Genomic DNA, 21268 nt, shown 5'->3' with positions numbered 1-21268 from the left:
ATATTAGTGGTAGTTAGAAATCTGGTGACATTTTGAGATCTTTGGACAGAATGTATTTTATTGAGTTTTAACTAAAAGTTTCCTGTGATGCTGTGACCTCGAAGCCATTTTCAGCCGGAAGCCCTAGGAGTCCCTTTCAGGAATGATGGGCTTTTTGGACGAGCTGGGACTCCTGCACCTCTGTGCCTGCTTCTCCAACAGCCACTCCACCTTCCTTTATGGTCTGAGCTCCTATGTTAAGTTAAATATCAGGATGAAATCCTGCTGCTAAAATGCTGAATACTCTTGATTAAATAAATATAAAACCACCCACTTTCTGGAAGATCCAAAGTCTACCTAAGACTTTTTCTTTTACCTCGGTATATATTATATACATTTTTGCTGGAGATTTACTTTCTTTATTAGGTTCTTATCATCATTCCTAATGGCAAAACTAGAAGTAGCTGTTTAGTCATTTCAGAACCATTTTTGAAGTATTTATGGTATAAAGTCATGGTGCTGTGACAGGGTGGTGAGTGGTAACGGATGTGGTCCTTACCTTCACGGAGCTTACTGTGTTGTGCCAGAATTAGACTTTCATCCACGGTGCTGTATGCTGTGGCAGAGCCATGGAAGGAATGTCTGCTGCTGTTGCCCCTAAATCGCTTCAGTCGTGTCCGACTCTGTGTAACCTCATAGATGGCAGCCCACCAGGCTCCCCCATCCCTGGGATACTCCAGGCAAGAACAATGGAGTGAGTTGCCATTTCCTTCTCCAGGAAGGAAGGTCTACATCTCACCTAATCCATGTAAGAAAGCATCTGACAGGGACATCAGGGAGAGCTTCTCTGAGAAAGTAATAGTTGAACTCTGAGGAATGAGAAGAAATTGGAAACCTGAGACACAAGAATGAAATGAATTTAAATTGCTGGAAATGGATGAGATTGTAAGGTGTGTGGGACTGATGGGGTAAGACAGCCAAGACACAGACAAGCAGAGGAGCAGTGAGAAGTCAGAATTGGTACAAAGCAGTAGGTGGTATTCCCAGAAAAGCCAAGAAAAGTATGAGAGGATCTCAGCACAGGAATGTTCCAGATGTGAGTGATCATGGAAATGTCTGCACACAGCTAATCAGTCCAGAATTCAAGAGCAAGGTATCAGAGAAAGATGAGCTAGAACAAGAGCAAAGCTGGACTCCTCAGCCTGAAGTATTGGGTGACATCAACACGATCATGTAAGCTCCAGGGAACAGGGCAGGACAGCAATACTGAGGCCAAAGTACAAGGTTGAGCTGTCAGGACAGCGAAGGGATCTCACTGGTCAGTCCAAGTCTTGACCCAGAACTCACAGTTCTCCTTGATGGCAGGTGAGACTGGTCCCAAAACACAGACGCGAAGCTTAAAGTGATACAGTTTAGGTAGAACAAGGCTGTTGAGGTATGTGAGTGTCAAGGAGGCATTCAGGTACCTTTGCAAATAACTGACATGAAGATAAGTTACTTTAAAGATATAGACAGTGTGTCTTCTAAATTTTTAGAGCCCTCCAAAAATGTCCTCATTAACTAAGACCAGAGAATAATGTTATAGAAACAGAGACCTTTCAGGAATCAAACAGAGCATGGTGATTATGACCCAAATTTTACAGACAACTTTTTGTTTTCAAATACAAATGTTTATAGATTCTAAGTAAGGCAATATTAGAAGTGAAGAGGATATTTTTAGTCATGATTCAGATATTAGTTGATTCCAAACAGAGTGCAGAAATTGAGTTATAAGATTGTAGTGTTTAAAGACACGTGAGTAGTCATCTAGTCTAATTTCCCAAAGTGTGCGCTGGAGCACAGGACTCCTCCGTGGTCGTCTGTGAGAGAGTAATTTTGAAGACACTAGTTACACTGTTCTCCCCAGCCTGTCCCCACTTTTCAGCATCTCATCTCCCAGGTCTGTAACAGCCTTTTACTAGTCCTCACACACACAACAGTTAGCTTTGCTTAACTCAGTTTTTCTAGCATTTATTTGCTCGCCAAATCCATTCTCGTCTCCACGTACTACTTCCTTCTATCCAGATGTCCCAAGACACACACAGGGAAAACACTGAATCCCGTATTATCTTCTCAATGATTTTCTTTTCAGAGTGTGTATGGTTTATAAAAATTGTCATTTTATGTTTGTATTTCATTGAATTTATGCTGAATATGAAGTAGGTAGAACAGATATATCCGCTTACAAGAGAGGGTACTGAGAGCTACAATATCCATGTTAACTCAGGATTACCCATAATGAGTATAATGTTTAAAAGTGTTGGAGCATTTTGCATTGCTTTAGGAGTATTTTGCCCCCAACGGAAAAGTATTTCCCCTAGTAAATAAGATGTAGTATGATACATGCATAAAAGCCTTTGCTAAAACTTTGGTTTCATTATTACCAAAGCATTTACATTTTCAGGGAGAGGAAAGTTGAATGAATTGTATCACAAAAATATCTTAAGAGTGCCTAAGTGATTTATTTCATTTTCATCATTAAGTGCACCAGAAGTTTTTTGCTAAGTGGTGCAGAGTATCGTTCCCTTTGGAATGTGTCATAGTGTGACCCCTAGAGAGTCACATCCTCACAGCCTGTATCCCTCCTCCAAGGGGATGGAGGCATAGGCTTGACTCTGAGCAAGTTTGCCTGATTGGAATAGATTACTCAGTACATTCTTGTAGCATTCGTTTTCCTCTTACCCTCTTCTGAGACATTTTATAATCAGCTTGGTAAGGTCACTAATTTTCTTCAGCTTTTAACAAGGCAGTGAAGTTTCCACACATGCAGAAAAGCGTTGTAATTTGAAATACATTCAAACCGAGGAAAAGCATGAAAGCATCCCTACAAAATATGCCCTCTGTGATAGAGTATATTAGAATAAGAGCCTAACATATTTGTATAGCTTTCTAAATATCAGCATTGGTGAGATAATGAGCCATTAAAGCATATGTATTGGGGCACTTTTTCTGCTAATTGAGATATAAGAGTATTGATGGTCAGTTATCAAAAAATATAGGAAACACTGTCTTTATAAGAAAAGATTTCTCTGCACAGCTAGAATGGTTTGGCTTGTGCTTAGCTGTTTAAAACTACTTTTTGTCGAACTGCTTGGGTAAATTTCCCCAGGTCGTTTTTGTTTCTAGGTGACAGTGCATTATCATTTATTCCACAGCACCTCCTTCCAGAGTGGCCACTTGTAGATCTTGGTGTCTTGTCTAAGGGTGGGACATGATTATAAGGTCTTCTCATCTTGAAAGTTTGCCTGTATTCAATTTCCAGTTTGTACAATAGTGGTGTAGATGGTAAAGAATCCTCCTGCAGTGCAGCAAACCCAGGTTCGATCCCTGAGTTGGGAAGATCCCTGGAGAAGGGAATGGCTGCCCACTCCAGTATTCTTGCCTGGAGAATCCCATGGACAGAGGAGCCTGGTGTCCCACGGTCCATGGAGTCGCAAAGAGTCAGACACAAATCAGTGACTAACCATAAGCCAGTTTTTAAAGAATAGCTTTTATATCTTAGACTGTTAGACTTAATCTGATAATGCTGATATGAGCTCAGATTTAACTGAAGTTAGCAGGAGGTGAGACTTCTCAGGGAGAAGAAGAGGCAGTTTTTATGTTACTGATTCTATAAAACGTGATACAGAAAATGAACTGCATTTTACTCCTCTGCTGTTACAAGTTTCCTGTTGACATAGCACACACATTTTAACTTCTTACTTAACAATAGGAGGGTTTTTTTTTTTTATCATTCATCATTTTTTTCAAAATGTTCTGGGATTTTGTTTGGTGATGATCCTTCCCTGGCCTCCTCACCTCTTTTTCTCCTTCCCAGAAGAATTCAAGAAGTTTTATAAAAGCCAACTGGCAAGTATTTACTTCTAGGTGTCTTAATGTCCAGGTCACACTGTTGTTTTGAATAAGTTTCCTTTTCTCATGCTTAGCTGAAAACAAAACTAAAAAAAAAAAAATACACTTAATCTTGTGGGGTTAAATAAAGGAAAGAATGTAGTGAAAGAAGGAAGATTCCTTTTATTCTGGGGCAGAGTAGGAGCGGCAAGCAAAGACCATGTGGGGAATGACTGAAAGTGCCTGAGGGCATTTGGTCCCTATTGGTTTTCACATCAAATGCAGTGGTGCCCATGGATAGCCTGTATTGTTGTCAGTTAAATGGGATCATGAGTGTCTGAAAGGTGTTTGAGAATGAACCGAAAATCATTTTCACAAGTGGATGATTACTTCTGCCACATGTTAACCGAACTCTATCAGAATGGCCCAGATTTTTGAGCCTGCATTAATTGCTCTTTCAACCTTGACTGAGGTTTCTCTTTAAGAAAGGCCTTTCCAGGACTAAACTACTCTATATATTGATTTTTTTTCTTTCCTTATTTTTCCTTGAAAAATGAAGGCTCATAGAAGAATAGGCTTTATCATTCCACATGTAGATTGATTGTTCCATTTCTTTGAATAAAAAGCTAGACTCATAAGTCATCTGCCCAAAGTAACAGTCTTTTTTTTTAAGTGCCAAATAATTCCCAGATTCTGTATACAATTATGTTTTTCAAATATTCATTAGTGATGATTTTTCATCATAGAGTAAAATCATGAACTCCCATAACATGGACTCAGTGCAAATAAATCGTCATATTCACCTTTCTATTAGAACTATCTGCCACTGCTCTAATTGAAACTAAACTACAATATTTAGTAATACATCTGGAGAATTTGTGTGTTAAAGTGTTCTTTGAACAACTTTCTAGTTAGAAAGATTTTATAAAGTGATTTTAAAGTGTTTGGATAAATGAATTCTTGATTTCATGTTACCATTTTCTTTTTCAAATATGGCATGGTTAGAGAATATTGGCTATTTCTTTACTAGAATAATATAGGGTATATTGTAGTTCAGACATATTGTGTTATGAAGATAAGTTAAATCTCAATTTTTAAAACTAATCAGAAAATGAGCTCTTGAAATTTCATTAACTTTTCCGATTACATATATATTAGCAGATGATATATAGCATTTGTAGAAAGTGGCTTAATTTATTAGTAAAACTAATTTCAGAGGTTTTTTGGCTTAAAGGAAGGCAAGTCATAGAATGTTATATAGGAACCTGTTTTATTAAATACTCACGGGGGTACTGTGTTAAAAAACAAGTATTTAAAATAATTTTATTTTTATAGGCATTGCAGTGTGAGCATGTGATGAAATATGAATGTCTATTTGAAAATTCAGCAGAAATAAACTTCTTAGTTATGTGGATTTTTGTTTTGCTTGAAGATGATTTTTACCAAACTTCATTTGATTCAACAAATATGTTGAGATAATTTTATTGGTAATACATGCTGTTAAGAGTAATACATGCTATTAAGATCAACATACCTCTACAGAAAAGTTTTTATTCCTGTTGTCAGAGAGCATTCTGATGGATCCCATTAAGACTCTGTTTTTCTTTACTCACAAATGAAAACTTTAAGGAGCAACTGTGGTGTGTGTCCCAGCTGGCTTCTTAACAGACAATGCTTTTAAGGATCACATTGAGACTATAGAGGTTGTATGATTTTTAATGTTAAATATTGAGATTCTCATATATACCTGTGCTGTAATGGATGAAAAATGATGACTGGTTTGCCTTGTTGATAATAACTATATTGACTTAAAGATTTGACTATACCAAAACTCTTTTTATTTTCTTTCTTCTTGACATTTTTTCCCTAACAACATGGTTATCATGGTACGTAATCTTCATGTCCATACCATATTTTAAATATACTAGCAACAGAGTTGAAGTTCATTGTCTCCTAGCTTTGATATTTGAGGATAGAGCATGACCTAAGAATAGTTAGAAATACAAAAAAAAAAAAAAAAATCATAGGTGAATGAAGCATTGATACACATTTAGTTCATTTTGTACCTGATTTCCTAGCTGGTTCCTATGTTTCTTGGAAGCCAATAGTACTCTTCATGAGAAATAGTCCTAGAAGAGGGATTAATACTTTAAGATTATTGCTGTATTTATACTGATTTATAAAGCCAAATGCTTCAAGGCTTTACTCTTCTGTGTTAAATCTGAGCTTTGTGTCAGTGCTGCTAATTCCTTTGTTACCTAAGCCCATGTAAGCAGAGAAGATTTTAAAGTTAAGCAGGCAATCTTTTTGTTCAAAGGGAACAGCTTCTTAATATCTTACTTAAGTTGGGTTTATTGATGAAAGCAAACACTTTACAATAGTATCTGAGCAGTTATTTTTAAATAATCCAAAATACTCTAGTTTACATGAGTAATGTGACACATTGGACATACTTCAATGGAAGAAGTATTATTTTTAGTATAAATTAGCATTGGAAATACATGCTTTTCAAATATATTACACACAGTAGAATATATCTCTTATCCTCATTTAATAATAATCTTGAATCAAATTTAACTTTGATTAGGGAATTTTTTCCCTAGCACCATACTCTAATGTAGAATACTAGAGAATGCAGTATGACTGTGATTGTGAAAACTGCTGATATGTGTGCCTCTTCTATCCATTTATTTTTTTGGGGGGGCTGCACACTATGCGATTTGTGGGGTCTTAGTTCCCCAACCAGAGATCCAACCTGAATCCCCTGCAGTAGACTCTCAGAGCCCTAACCACTGGACCACCAAGGAAGTCCCTCCATCCATTTCTTACTAACTGAGATTATTTAACAAGGATGAGAAAACATGGTTTTGTTTAAAACCAAGTTCTGTAGGTAGATGAAAATGAATGTTTAAAGCCCAACCAAAACTAAAACAAAAGACTTGCTTTTGCTTTGCTCTTTAAAGCCTCTTTAAATAAGGTGAAAAAAAAATCATTCGTTAAAGAATGTTGCTCTCCCGCTGTGTGATACTTATTTTATTGGGTAACATTATAAATTGTCACATAGAACCCGGTTAAATGTCTGTTCCCAGTTTGCCTAGTGTTTGGCAGGTTTGATGTACATACTCTTAATTTTTTTTTTATTTAGAGGAAGCTAATAATGACTCAACAGGCTACAGAATATTTGGGGAGAATACAACTGCAGAGCAGATCCACTCCCCCCACCCCAGCCCATCTATAGTCTACCAGCCAGGGTACTCTCTCTCTCTTGGATGACAAATACACTTCTTGGATAATGTTCTCTATACCTTTATGGGATAGAATCAGATTTCATAAAGCATGAAAACAATGAATCTTTCCAGAGTTCAGATTCACATAGGAATAGAATATTAATAATAGACTTTTGATAGTTCTAAACTATTTTTATGAAGCAGAAATAAGTGACAAGTAAATAACTCTCACGGATTTAATTAACACTATTACCACTGTATGTTGAATAGATTTAGTCCTATCAGGCATACCTTCTCCTTTTACAGAACTATGCAGTTATAATTAATGTTCATGGTAATGACCCTGAGATACTTATAGGGTCCTATTCGAAATCATTAAGGAATGATCAAATTATATTTTATGACTATTTGAAGTCAAGTCAACCTATTGTATATAAATTCTTTAAAAATTCATTATAGATGTATATACAGTCTCCATAGAATAACTCATTTTTCAGTAATTAAGCATTTCTATATGTGTAATGAAATTAATTTATTGCCTAATATAACATGTTAAATGTAACTTTAGTATATTTTTCTGAAAATAAAAGAAATTACTGCATTTTTATCCATAAAAGAGATAGTTTATAGCCTAACATTCAACATTAAAAACAAAACACCATACTCTGAATTCAGCAGTAGTGCTCAGCATAAAGATGAGTATGGAGAGAATGCATTTTGACTTTTATAGATGCTTTCTAATAAATGGACTACCTGATTATAACAAATATTCAAATGATTTGGGCTCCTTTTTCCTTACTCTCTCTACACTTCAGTCATCCCCGGATAAGACCACCCACCTTCAAAGAATTTAGACTGCTCTAAATACCAGATTTGAGAATAGCTTTGAAAACTAGAAAACCCATTTAACCATTAAAGCTTATAGGAGTCCACCATAGTACTCAAGATAAAGTGACAAGACATCCTCATCTTTGATCTACAAGAATTCAGCTTAATCATGCCAGAAATATTATTTATGGAGCTGTAATGTCCACATCCTTCAAATCCTTAATTTGTTGTTTTGTTGTTTTAGTCGCTAAGTCTTGTCCGACTCTTGTGATCCCATGGACTGTGCCTGCCAGGCTCCTCTGTCCATGGGATTCTCCAGGCAAGAATACTGGAGTGGGTTGCCATTTCTTTCTCCAGGGGATCTTCCCGACCCAGGAATCGAACCCCGGTCTCCTGCATTGCAGGCAGATGATTTACCAACTGAGCTATGAGGGAAGCCCATCAAATCCTTAATAAAAGTCATTTTTTTTTCTAATTATAAAAGTAAGATGAGACTTGCCCGGTGGTGAAGTAGTTAAGATGCCATGCTTCCAGTTCAGGGGGCACAGGTTTGATCCCTGGTCCAGAAAGTAAGATCCCACATGCTGCATGCCAGGGGCAGGTTAGTAGGATGAGTTCTCATACATTGTTAATGGTAATGCAAAATTGTACAGCCACTTTGGAAAGCAATTTGGCAGTTTCTATAGTTAAACACACTTTCACTATAACTCAATAATCCCAATCCTAGATATTTACTCTGGAGAAATGAAAACATGTGCCCACACAAGGACTTGAATGTGAATGGTTATGCAAGCATACTAAGTCACTTCAGTCATGTCCAACTCTTTGCGACTCCATGGCCTATAAGCCCACCAGGCTCCTCTGTCCATAGAATTCTCCAGGCAAGAATACTGAGTGGGTTGCCATGCTATCCTCCAAGAGGTCTTCCCAACCCAGGGATCAAACCCGCATCTCCTGCGGCTCCTGCATTGCAGGTGGATTCTTTACTGCGGAGCCACTGGGAAAGTCCAAATGTGACTTATTATAGCAGCCTTTATTTATGATGGCCAAACAGGTGGAAACAAATGTCTACCAACTGGTGAAAGATAAACACATTGAATTCATCCATTGAAATAAGAAGGAATAAACTCCTAATACAGACAAAAGCTGAATCTCAAAAACTTTATACTAAGTAAAAGATGCTAGACACAAAAGGCTGCATAGAGTACAATTCCACTTACATGACCTCCTGGAAAACTGAACTCTAAGGTCAGATCAGTGGTTGCAGAGCTGGGGGTGTGAGGAAAAGACTAATTGTAAAAAGGTATAAAGAGATCTTTGGGTAAGGAGTGGAGATGTTCTATAAATTCATTGTGGTGGTTACATTCCTCCTATGTCAACTTTCATCAAATTGTATATCTAAAATGGGTGAATTTTACTTTAAGTACACTAACAATAAACCTTTCTTAAATGGCAACCAAAAAAAAAAAAGACATGCTCAATGTAGAAATTGTGGAAATGCAGGAAGACATTAAGAAGAAAATGAAATGCATCCTTAATCTCATCAGCCAGGTATTTTCAGGTGTAACATTTTGAAATATCTTTCTGGATTTTTTTTTGCCATACACACACTATGAGTTCATGTGACAGCTTTTTAAAAACTTAGCGTTATTATAATTTCCATGTCATTCTTTTTGGCATCACTCTTAATGACAACCTAATCATTTTGACACCTCGATTCTTAGTTGGGTTGTGACTTTTTGCTCTTGACTGACATTGGTGAACATCTTTTTCCTTCTTTCTCCCTTGAATTTTGCATGTGTCTCTTATACTAAGAATATGACTTTATGCCAGTAAAACAGCAGCTAGATGATATTGATACCTAATTCTAGAATGCATGATTATAGTGAAAAAAGTTAGATTTGAAATTAAGTTTAATGTTTTCTTATTTAGTATTAGTTATTGCTTCTGATATCTTTTATTTCTGTTCATTTCTTAGGTAAAATTTTTGTCTGGCTACTAGGAAAACTAAAGGAAAAAACTGTCATATTTTTCCCTCATAGCACTGGTAATATTTATATTATGCAGAAATGTTTACTTCTGTTTAATTTTTTTTGAGACGAAAACTCTTATGAGGAATTCCTCTCTAGAAATGTTTGATCAGTGGTGACTTCTTCCATGTGTGTTCTATTGAATTCTTACAGTACAGTAGTCCATAATGCCTCAAGGCCCAACATTCAAATGCTTACCTTGGTTCCAATCTTGAATTGTCTTTTATTCTATTCTTCACAACATCTTTCAATATACCCGCATGCATCCACCCACCCCTCTGCTTTCTCTCTTCACAGAGACCATACCTTTTCATTCCAAATGTGTCAAGGCATCATTTTGAATGAAGTTGCTGCTGACAGTATTATCCCTTATGCAGAACCTTTGCTGTCAGCCAGGCTTACACTTGCTTGTGGTGTTGATGGTTTGTGTATCACTATTCACTTTCGCTTATGTCTGACCAGCATGCTAAGTGAGACACGTTGAAGAAGCAGCCTGCGGTCACAGGCAGAGGTTATTCCAAATGCCCTCTTGACTCCTTGGCAGCTATTTGCTGCACATCTTGCTAGTGAATTTGTACAGAGAGCATCTGTCATGTCCACAGTATATATAGCTCTTGAGGTCATTGCTGTTAACCCTGTAATAGGCACAGGGTATGCGCCTTTCAGAAGAGGAAAATTACATAGGGAAGACAGGAAGAGAGCAACTAAACACCTATCACTGGAACCACAGAAGAGAAATTAGAGGCTGGAGCAAAGGTGGGGCAAAGGGTTTCCAGGGGCCCTCAGGAGGAGAGACTGAACAGGTGAGAATAGTACTGACGGACGTTTCTGATAGTCTCTAACCGCATCAATATTACATTCAGAAGCGCAGACGATAGGATATCAAGAGTATTATAAGAACTAAATAGAAGTTCGCAAAATATTCCCACTAACGAATCTGTCTGAGAGAATGAAAATACATCACTGATTTTGGCAGTACTGGCAATGTTTTCTAGGCAGGAGCCTAGGATTTATGTAAACATTTAGGCACTCCATTTCTGTTTGTGTGTTGTATTTTTTTTTTTGCTGAAAATTTAGAAATACAGGGAATAAAGATGGAAAATTAAATCCTCCGTAATCCCACCATTCAAAGGCACAATTACTAAAAATTTTGAAATATCTATTTCATATATTTCTTTTACAAATTTTAAATCTCTCAAGTATTTGTATGGTTTTGAATCTGTTTTTTCATAAAACATTATATCATGAGATATTCTTTGTTATTAATTTTATCAAAAATAGTTTTTCAGTGGAAGCATGGTATTTCTTTCTGTGTGTTTTCCAGCATTTATTAAACAATTCACCTACTGTTGGACATTGTTACTTTTTTTCATAATATGAATAATACTGTTCTATATACCCATGTAACATATGTATTCGTGTGTGTGTCTGTTTCCCTATATCCATGATGAAGAAGTGGGGGACTATTTCTATATCAGTTTGATTCAGGTCAGTCGCTCAGTCTTGTCCGACTCTTTGAGACCCCAGGGACTGCAGCACACCAGGCCTCCCTGTCCCATCACCAACTCCAGGAGTTCACTCAAACTCATGCCCGTTAAGTCGGTGATGCCATCCAACCAACTCATCCTCTGTTGTCCCCTTCTCCTCCCGCCTTCATTCTTTCCCAGCATCAGGGTCTTTTCAAATGGGTCAGCTCTTCACATCAGGTGGCCAAAGGATTGGAGTTTCAGCTTCAACATCAGTCCTCCTAATGAATATTCAGGACTGATTTCCTTTAGGATGGACTGGTTGGATCCCCTTGCAGTCCAAGGGACTCTCAAGAGTCTTCTCCAACACCACAGTTCAAAAGCATCAATTCTTCTGTGCTTAGCTTTCTTTATGGTCCAGCTCTCACATCCATGCATGACTACTGGAAAAACCATAGCTTTGTCTAGATGGACCTTTGTTGGCAAAGTAATTTCTCTGCTTTTGAATATGCTGTCTAGGTTGTTCATAACTTTTCTTCTAAAGAGCAAGCATCTTTTAATTTCATGGCTGCAATCACCATCTGCAGTGATTTTGGAGCCGCAAAAAATAAAGTCTGACACTGTTTCCCCATCTATTTGCCATGAAGTGATGGGACTGGATGCCATGATCTTTGTTTTCTGAATGTTGAGCTTTAAGCCAACTTTTTCACTCTCCTCGCTCACTTTCATCTAGAGGCTCTTTAGTTCTTTTTCACTTTCTGCCATAAGGGTGGTGTCATCTGCATATCTGAGGTTACTGATATTTCTCCTGGCAATCTTGATTCCAGCGTGTGCTTCTTCCAGCCCAGCATTTCTCATGATGTACTCTGCATATAAGTTAAATAAGCAGGGTGACAATATACAGGCTTGACGTACTCCTTTTCCTATTTGGAACCAGTCTGTTGTTCCATGTCCAGTTCTAACTGTTGCTTCCTGACCTGCATACAGATTTCTCAAGAAGCAAGTCAGGTGGTCTGGTATTCGCATCTCTTTCAGAATTTTCCACAGTTTATTGTGATCCACACAGTCAAAAGCTTTGGCAGTCCATAAGGCAGTTTGATTTCTGGTTCCTCTGCCTTTTCTAAAACCAGCTTGTACATCTGGAAGTTCAGGGGTCATGTATTGCCAAAGCCTGGCTTGGAGAATTTTGAGCATTACTTTACTAGGGTGTGAGATGAGTGCAATTGTGTGGTAGTTTGAGCATTCTTTGGCATTGCCTTTGTTTGGGATTGGAATGAAAACTGACCTTTTCCAGTCCTGTGGCCACTGCTGAGTTTCCCACATTTACTGGCATATTGAGTGCAGCACTTTCACAGCATCACCTTTTAGGATTTGAGATAGCTGAACTAGAGTTCCATCACCTGCACTAGCTTTGTTCATAGTGATGTTTCCTAATGCCCACTTGACTTCGCGTTCCAGCATGTCTGACTCTAGGTGAAGTGATCACACCATCCTGATTATCTGGGTCGTGAAGATCTTTTTTGTACAGTTCTTCTGTGTATTCTTGCCACTTCTTCTTAATATCTTCTGCTTCTGTTAGGTCCATACCATTTCTGTCCTTTATTGAGCCCATCTTTGCATGTCATGTTATTCTTCAAGGAGGTGGTCTTATTGTACACTCCATGAGCACTGAATAAGAAAGCCCATAATTTCAGCACCCCTTAGCCAATATCCCATATCTTTTTTAAAAGGGGGCAAAAAATATGTTTGCTTTTTTTTGCAAAGGAGAATTATTTTCATAAAACAGAAGCTAAAATTTCAAGCTACGATTTCGATTTGAAAAGTTGAGAGACAGTCTAAAGACTTTAAGGCCATCAACAAACTATTAGCTAAAGGGCTTTTTGTAATCATTCAGAATTGTATATAATTTCAATTAGTTTGAATACCCTCTATAATGTTAAATCTTGACTACAGAAAAAGGAATTGTGATAAAATATTGAAAAATCATACTTTAATTTAAAAACCAGGTCTCGGTTTGTCATACTTTTTAACTTCTAAAATGTTTTCCACTTTTGTGGGGGCTATTTAAAATTATGTGGTATAATTTTAAATAGCTCTCCATGATATGCTCATACCTGATTAATATTTAATTTTTTCCCTTTCCTCCTCAATCCTTAAGCCCACATCTGTGTATTCAGTAAGAACAAAAGTTCTGTTGTCTAGTGATTAACTACTTGACTCATTTCAATTCAGGTTACTAACAGCAATGCGCAGTTAAACAGAATTCTCGGTTGAAACCATTGTTAAATTATACAATGTCACTTTCATTAGTATCTGAGTTTCATAGTTAGGAAAATTTGTGTTAAGAAGCTCGCATAAGTCAGATAAATCTCCACGTTACAGGGCTTGGACCTTAGAAATCATCACATAGAGTTCTTTGATTTGATAGTTGAAAAATTGGAAACTGAGATTGGTACAGGCACATTTTGGGGACACTCAGCTGGATAGAGACTCTTCATCCTGGGTTCTGGACTCTGCAGCCGGCTCCCTGCCAGGCCACATTCCTCAGCCTCTGTCACCTGAGAGCTGAAACATCTGGTACCCTAGCCTCAATTCATAGCATACGTCTCTCCTGAGAAATATGTGTAAGAATACAATTCCTACTGCTTCTTTGATTATCCTTTCTAACTCCAACTTTGCTCAATTTGTGGAGAGAACTGACAAATTGATAAGCCACGTACATCAATTCCCTTTCAAGAGCCTTAGAACAGACTCAAGTCATTTTGTAACACAGAAGTCGCGTGCTGTCACAGGTTCCAATTGAACTAAACTTTGCAGGCTGCTCTCAAGAATAAATACCTATGGAGTAAATATGATTATGTGGCACCACACCATTATTCATATAAGGTATTTTTGTTTTTCTTACCAGATATCTGTATGCCCTTGGACAGAAGGTTTGGAAAAGATGGAAAAAACGTTACTTTGTTCTTGTTCAGGTAAGTATACTTTTTTCCTGTCATATAATCACTATAAGCCAATCAAACTTTTATTTGGGTTATATCTGTCAGTATCTACTGTATTAGAAATTAAAACTGAGAAATTTAGGAAATGTTTAATTCATTTTAAAATGAAAGTAGTAAGGCCATTCCAATACAACTAACCTTTTTATTTAAAATAACTATTTTTCAAGCCAAACATTTCAGTGAACTAAATGGCATTATTTTATACTTTTGTGCACCTCTTCAGTGTCTGGCTTAATAAAAATAGAATGCAGCTGTATTTTCAAATCAGCTTCTGCCTTTAATCTGTTGCAGTCTCAGGTGAAATTTAGCCTCTGGAAAACTCCACTATATGCTCTTGAGAGATTAAGTGTGAAATGAGCAAAGATATTTAAACATAATTTTAAAAATGGTTTTGACCTCACAAGTCCCCTGAAAGGATCTTGAAGATCCCCAGGATCCCAAGACCATACCTTGAGAACCACTGAGTTATTCTGATGTTTTATAGATAAAACTTAATTCATAGAAACATGCCTTTTTAAAAAAAATGTATCATATATATCACTTATTCAGAGGTACAGGTTTTTTAATTGCCTTGACTGGTGGATTTGTTTGTGATAGGATTCTGAATATAGGCAGATTGCTACAATGTACAGTTCAATAGACTCTTGGTGTTTAAATCATGAATGACCTTTGCTCATAGAATATGCTCATTTAGTTAAAGTTACTTTAAAGAATAATTTTGAGTAATAGTCACTCCAGTTCATGATAAATTCAAGCTGTCTTATTCCCAATGAATATATATGAAAAAAGAAGCTCTCTTGGTACCCTTAACACAAAACAGTCTGTAAAATCTTATCGATTCCTATCCACACATTATTGTTGTCATTCAGTTGCTAAGTCGTGTCTGAACTATTTTGCAAGCCCATGTACAGTAACATCCCTCCAGGCTCCGTCTGTCCATGGGATTTCCCCAGGCAAGAATGCTGGAGTGGGTTGCCATATCCTCCTCCAAGGGTTTTTTCCCCACCTGCCTAAAGTGTAACTTTTTCTTTAATCCCCTGGCAGTCCAGAGGTTAAGACTCCAGGCTTCCATTGCAAGGGCCCTTGGTTCAACCCCTGGTTAGAGAACCAAGATACCGCATGCCATGCAATGCAGTCAAAAATAAATAATAACAAAATTTATAAATAAGTAAATAGAACCAATATTTGGCAACCAGATTAATAAAAGATGCACATACATTTGCACACACACAGACAATCTTTTTGATATAAAACCCACACATTTGCTTTGAGTAAGGGCTCCCTGTTGGGAGTTCTCAATGGTCTGTCCTCCAAAAGTCACACCCATAAAGCATCTTCTTTGGTTTCTAGGCTTAATTTGTTTACACTGGCACAAAAATTTAAATGCAGTTCAGTTCAGTTCAGTCACTCAGTCATGTCCGACTCTTTGTGACCCCGTGAACCGCAGCACGCCAGGCCTCCCTGTCCCATCACCAACTCCAGGAGTTTACTCAAACTCATGCCCGTTAAGTCGGTGATGCCATCCAACCAACTCATCCTCTGTTGCTCCTCTCCTCCCACCTTCAGTCTTTCCCAGCATCAGGGTCTTTTCCAGTGAGTCAGCTCTTTGCATCAGGTGGCCAAAGTAGTGGAGTTTCAGCTTCAACATCAGTCCTTCCAATGAACACCTAGGACTGATCTCCTTTAGGATGGACTGGTTGGATTTCCTTGCAATCCAAGGGACTCTCAAGAGTCTTCTCCAACACCACAGTTCAAAAGCATCAATTCTTCAGTGCTCAGCTTTCTCTATAGTCCAATTCTCACATCCATACATGACCACTGGAAAAACCATGGCCTTGACTAGACGGACCTTTGTTGACAAAGTAATGTCTCTGCTTTTTAATATGCTGTCTAGGTTGGTCATAACTTTCCTTCCACTAGGCAGTTTGAGCGCATATCTTTCTGTACATTTTTATTTTATTTCCACTTATAGATTTTCTCACCTACATCTAATTTAGCAAGTTTGTGTTAGTGACATGTCTTGGTCACATCTTTCCAAAGCATTCAAATGATTTTTCATAAAAACTGCAGCTTCTTTTTCATGGTCGTATATCATGCATTTACACAGAATATCATAAGTTCTCATCCCATAAGTTCAGTAGCTGATGTTATTGGCCTAATCACATGCTACTGATTCTTAGTAAGCATAGAGCTAAACTGGTGGAGATAAGTGAAAGAACACATGAGAATGTCAGTAACCACAGATTTCAACATGTCATACCTATTAGTCAGTATGGTTTTTTAAGAGCAGTTTTAGGTTCACAACAAAATTTAAGGGAAAGTACAGAGATTTCCTATCTATCCTCTGTCCCCACATAACTTCCTCCACTATCAACATCACTCATCAGAATGGTACATTTGTTACCAAGGGTGAACTACACTTGACGCATCATCTTCATCAAAAGTGCATACTTTTTATTAGATTTCACTTTTGTTGTTGTACATCTGTATATTTGAACAAACATACTATTTATCACTGTAATATCATACAAAGCATTTCACTCCCTTGAAAATCGTCTCTATTCTGCCTATTCATCTTTACCCTCCCACCTTTGGCAACCCTTGATCTTTTTACCACGGGTTTGCCTTTTCCAGAATGTCATAGTTGGAATCTTGCAGCATGTAGCCTTTACTCATTAGCTTCTTTCACTTAGGAATTTGCATTTAAGGTTTTTCCATGTTTTTTCCATGGTTTAAAAGCTCATTTCTTTTTAGTACTGAATAATTGTCCATTTTCCAATTGAAGCACACTTTATTCACCTACTGAATGACATCTTGGTTGCTTCCAAATTTTGACGATTATGAATCGAGCTGTTATACACATTTGTGTGTGGGTTTTTGTGTAGACATAACTTTCCAGCTTCTTTGGGTAAATACCAAGGAGCATGATTGCTGGATCATATTCATTATTTTTAAAGAACGAATCCTAGAGTGTTCTTTGTGTAGAGATCCAGTAAAGTAACAGTAGGCTAAAAGAGTTTCTAATATACATTGTTTTAATATGAAAATTAGGCCTTAGTAGATCAGTTTTGAGAGTTCAGATGGACACTTTATGCTCCTAGCCAGGTAAAGTTCAGGATAATCCTTTGCTCCTTACCTTATTTTTTGATATATGATCACAAGAATCAAGGTACAGAGCAACTATGTATATGTTCATTATCACCCCAAAAGAGACTTTAGAAATAAAAGAATTTTTTCTCTTATTCAAAAAATTCAAAAAAAAAGAATTTGAATGCTTTGAGATCATTAATTGTTCTTTACGGAACACTAACCATGTCTTTGGAGAGCTGGAAAGTTTTCCATGTAACAAAAATATGTTTAACATTTTAAAGGCAGCATTCAGTTTAAACCAAAGGAGGTAAACCTTTATACTCCATAATTAAAATTTAGGATAAACACCACCAAATTGTCATGAATTCAGATGTATTCAACCTGACATATCATCTTAAAATTTGTAGTCATATTTAAGTATTGTGAAAGTGTTAGTCTCTCAGTTATGTCTGACTCTTTGCAACCCCATAGACATAGCTCGCCAGGCTTTTCTTTCCATGGGATTCTCGAGGGAAGAATACTGCAGAGGGTTGCCATTCCCTTCTTTAGGGGATCTTCCCGACCCAGGAATTGAACCCAGGTCTCCTGCATTGCAGACAGATTCTTTACTGTCTGAGCCACCAGGGAAGCATTCTATCTTTATACAAATATATGCATATACACATATTCACACAGAGAGTCCCAATCCCAAGTGTATTGAGATTTACATGCCAGTACTCTGACAATTTTTTTAAGTGTTAAATATAATTGAATCATCCTTTCAATTCCAAATGTAATGGGAAGATGGATGTACACACTTCAAAATCAAGATGGGTATGTATGGAGATTCAGCAAGAAGGACTCATTGGGAAGAAGTGGGTCATTCTGTTAGTATCTTTAAAGACAGCTCTCATTCTATTGGCACGTGGCTTGTGGATCCATACCTGCAGGCTGCACTATTGAAAGGTGAGGGAGGGTTTCCAGGAGGACAGGGTACCCCTGCTGTGTCTGCTGCCGCCATCGGCAGAATGGTGCTCTGGTGATAATGTGAATCTCATCACCACTCGTGAGTGTGTATTATCTGAGTGATGGAGCTGGAGGTCTAGCCATCAGCCCAAGAATTTGTGCTCATAAAAATTGATTGAGAGTCTCGTTTGCTCAGCTGCAAAGTCGTTGTTCAAAGTGAACACTTGCAGAGATGCTGAGGTGAAGAGACTTTTCAGAGACTCTTGTATCAACATTTAAATCAGAGTTGAAAATGGGAAAATAAATTACTTATTGTGGGGTGTTAACTGAGCTAAGTAAGATTAGTTTTGGACCCCATTTACATTCTAAAGCCGGTATGCTTACAGTATTAAAAAGATTTTTCGTGCTTTTTTTAAGAGGCTGCATTTGTTTCTGATGAAGGTAAATTTGGGTCCAAGCCAAACTGAAAGAACAGTGATTTTGAGGAATATGTTGGAAGTCTTCCCAAAACTTACATATGTTTTTATTAAACTTATATGTGTTTCTTATTAATTTTTCTTTAGCATATTCAGTGTTTTAGTGTTACATTTGGAGAATATCATTGATGTAAAGTACTTATGACACTAGTATGTTTTATTTCATTGTAATAAACCATTTAATGACTTTACAATTCCATATTTATATCTACAATTTAAGCAAACTGAATTATTTCATAATTCTGTATTCAGGTAATACCTCTGCAAATAACTGTATACCCTCAGATGCTGCATATTTTGTGGTGATATAAAAGTTCCTGAAGCACTCACCTATTAATACAACTATTGCTATCTTTAATCTAATATTTATTATGCAAATATGGCAGGCATTTATGCAAAGCACTTTTTTACCACCACACTATCTCTTTTAGTCTTCAGAATAAGATTTGAGGATGGGTATTATTATCCCCATTGTACAGATTAACTTGATGTACAAAGAGGTTATATATTAATAATTTGACCAGAATTATACAGTTAGTATGCGGTAGGTAGTGTCTGGTGATCACATCCAGTTCTGTCAATCTCTAGAGGCTAAGCTCCCATATTCTCTGTCACCGTGCCACGATCAAATAAATGCACACAACTACAGTTGATCTGAAGACAAACAGATATGTGCATAATCATTGTGGAACATTCATTTCATAAGGTACACAACAGTGTCACTTCGTTAAAGAAATAGCCAGTGAGTGATGGCATAAAGAGACCCGCACTCATGAAGCCCACTTACCGCGGGACATTACTGGAAACTGAAGTAGGTAGACATCTATGTTGTTTTGGCCCCGTATCAAAGTGTTCACTGCTTACTGTCAATGTGTCAGAATCATGACTTGAAGTTGCTGCAAACAACAGCAGGCTATCAAGGCATAATGTTAATTGCATATCAGCTGAGCTGGCGTAGGATGTAAACAGTCAACCATGCCACTAAGTGATCTGTACCTGCTGCAAACATACGAGAGCCACTCTCTTAGTGAGACGCCATCAAAATCTGCTCTCAGCCTAAAGAAGTGGCTGCACCAGCCTATTGATACCTGAAATATCCTGCACACCCTGCAGCACACTGCTGTCATGTTATCTGAGAATGCCACTACTGCAGGAAATTAGATGATCTAGGTTTAGCCTTAGAACATAAGCTGATGTTTGCTAATAGTAACGCAAAGTGAATAGATATACTGCCATCAAATCAAGAAAGTCATGGGGTAGCGTCTCTCTGGCTTTACGTTTTAAACTGATTTAAGATGTACAAACCCAAGACATGCTCAGTATAGGATATACTCAAACCACACACAAGTCTTTGTGGCCCTCATCAGAACCCCTACCAGCATGGCCCCCTGATTTCAGTCTTTTCCCCCAATGGCCAAGTAGCCATCGCTAGTAGTTTGAACTTTTAAACTTATTTCAGTATAATCCAATCCTAATGGAATCATCCACATATATATTTGTTTTCTGAATTGTTTTGACCTGCTTTTTTTTTTTTTCTTTTTTTTTTTTTTAGACTTGGAACTGTGACAATTTTTTTAAAGTTTTTTTTTTTTTATAGTGGTTCATTTTTTTTTTTTTTTATTTTAGTTGGGGGCTAATTACTTTACAATATTGTAATAGTTTTTGCCATACATTGACATGAATCAGCCATGGGTCTACATGTGTTCCCCTTCCTGGACCCCCCACCCACCTCCCTCCCCATCCCATCCCACATCTTTTAAAATGTGTTATGGGATTTCCCTGGTGGTCCAGTTGACTAAGACTTTGTTTCCAGTGCAAGGGGCCGGTTCAATCCCTGGTCAGGGAACTGGGTCCTGCATGCTGCAATGAAGACTGAAGATCCCACATGCCACCAAGACTGACACAGCTAAATAAAGTAATTAATTAAAATAAATATTTAAGATAAATAAAAATAAAACATCAAGTTACCATGTCAGTATCTAAAAATTCACTTTATTTCTTTTAATGGATGATTGGATTCCATAATTTAGTTTAAAATAATTTACTAACAGTTCCGTGTTTTTAGAAATTTAAATTCCTTTCTTTAATCAACAAATAATGCTGGAATATATATGCTTGATCTTTGGGCTCATGCATGTGTGTTAGAGTATTCCTATAGAAATGAAATTGCTGAGCCAGGGCATAGATACCTATAATATGAAGTAAGATTTATAAAAGTTGATGACTCATGAATGTTTAAATATACACTGAAACTTAGTTGTTTTTTTTTTTAATTTGTCTTTTTTTTTTAATAGTTAATGGTCATTATGAGTCAAGTTGCATGTATTATTTTATCTTTCAAAATGCACGTAGGAA

The 21268-nt window shown here is 37.2% G+C and overlaps 1 protein-coding gene across 19 annotated transcripts in view; it reads left to right on the top strand.

Moving 5' to 3' along the window:
- CADPS2 (calcium dependent secretion activator 2) overlaps window positions 1-21268 on the top strand; it is a 535874-nt gene that overhangs the window by 325348 nt on the left and 189258 nt on the right. For all 19 annotated transcript variants that reach the window (XR_014066703.1, XR_014066704.1, XM_081534079.1 and 16 more), the window contains exon 9: window positions 14309-14375. Coding sequence is in view for 17 of the 19 variants with exons in the window: in XM_081534079.1 (XP_081390205.1) it covers window positions 14309-14375 (67 nt within the window). In the remaining 2 variants the exon portion in view is untranslated. The remainder of the gene's footprint in view (window positions 1-14308; window positions 14376-21268) is intronic.

The sequence above is a fragment of the Giraffa tippelskirchi genome, chromosome 10 (assembly GCF_054371585.1).
Source record: "Giraffa tippelskirchi isolate mGirTip1 chromosome 10, T2T-mGirTip1v1.2.pri, whole genome shotgun sequence".
Taxonomy (NCBI): Eukaryota; Metazoa; Chordata; class Mammalia; order Artiodactyla; family Giraffidae; genus Giraffa; species Giraffa tippelskirchi.
The sequence above is the reverse complement of the archived record's forward strand: the minus strand, read 5'-3'. Positions and strand labels throughout refer to the sequence as shown.